This window comes from Nestor notabilis, unplaced genomic scaffold, assembly GCF_000696875.1.
Source record: "Nestor notabilis isolate BGI_N333 unplaced genomic scaffold, ASM69687v1 scaffold2038, whole genome shotgun sequence".
NCBI classification, from domain to species: Eukaryota; Metazoa; Chordata; class Aves; order Psittaciformes; family Psittacidae; genus Nestor; species Nestor notabilis.
Window position 1 is genome coordinate 18,868 of NW_009941385.1, and position 1,204 is coordinate 20,071.

Consider the following 1,204-nt stretch of genomic DNA (forward strand, 5'->3'; position numbering starts at 1 on the left):
AACCTCAGTGGCCCTAGAGGGGAGAAAGAGAAAACCCTGTAAGTGTGAAGGCTGGGATGAATAAGGAGGGCCAGATTTAAAATTTAAATGCACCCAACAAAACCAGGTTGCGTAAGTGGTACCTGTGTTTAGTGACAGCAGGCTAGAGACAATGAAGAGTGAGCACATTTTACTGTGTTGTGGTATCTGTGGTTTGAAAGCAACCATAGACAGCCACAATTGGAACTATTAGCCATAAAGAAAATATACCAAAAAATTGTGCCTATATTCAGGAGGAGAGGGATAAAGGAGAGGCTGGTTGCAATCCAATCTGCCTATATTCTCAAAACCAAATTTGAGAAGGTTAAAAGACTAGCAAATATGCATTTTGGGATAATTACTTATCCATATGTATACAGCCATTAATAGAAACTAAGGAAGAAGTTGACATAGAAAGTAGTCCTAGAACATGTACTTCACATGTTCTGGGAACAAGTTCATTCTTTCCTGTAGAAGTGTGCTTCTCCTTTCTTTCTTGGATATGATCTTCCTAAAGAAAGGCTGAGGAGATGTGTTAAGATCGAGGTTAGAGAGAAGATAGGAAGAGCTGTGCCTGCCACCTATTGTAATCTTTTTTTGTTCCTCATAACCTTTGTCATGATCCTGCATCTATTTCTCACAGTCCTATCTTCTTCTCTTATTCCAGTCTTGAGTACTTGGCTAGATCAGTCTTTCAAAATCCTCTGCCAGAAATTACCAGTGCAGCAAGTCAACCCTTTCTATCCCATACAGCATGTCCCAACCTAAAAAACAACCTAAAATAAATAATCTCATAAAATACTATGCTCCAGTGTAGAGTAGTTATGCCTCAGAAACTTTGCCTCTGGTGGACTTTGCTGAATGATGTCTGGGAAGCCATTATTTATAGTCTGGAATTTGAAAAAAGTAGGATGATGACAACTGAAAAGAATAGTGATATATGAAGAGGTTTAATTTTGCAATACTGACCTTGTGTGGGTTAACTAGGGAATGAGTATTGACAACAAATGCACTAATGTCAAAACATTATCTTTGCTTGCATGCCACAAATTCTGATATTAAAAGTTGTTTCTACACTTGACTAAGCTTTAGTGCAATTACTTTGCATTTACTCTGACATTTGATGATCGAAATCTGTTCCACTGGCCTTTACTGACTCATTTGACAAAGTCAGCAGGCAAGAGTT

At 38.2% G+C, this 1,204-nt stretch overlaps 1 protein-coding gene across 1 annotated transcript in view; it reads right to left on the minus strand.

The window, feature by feature from the left end:
• LOC104410625 (proprotein convertase subtilisin/kexin type 5-like) overlaps positions 1-1,204 on the minus strand; it is a gene marked incomplete at its 5' end in the record, with an annotated part of 51,284 nt that overhangs the window by 11,291 nt on the left and 38,789 nt on the right. Inside the window, one exon of the mRNA XM_010020855.1 lies at positions 737-782. Coding sequence (XP_010019157.1) covers positions 737-782 — 46 coding nt within the window. The remainder of the gene's footprint in view (positions 1-736; positions 783-1,204) is intronic.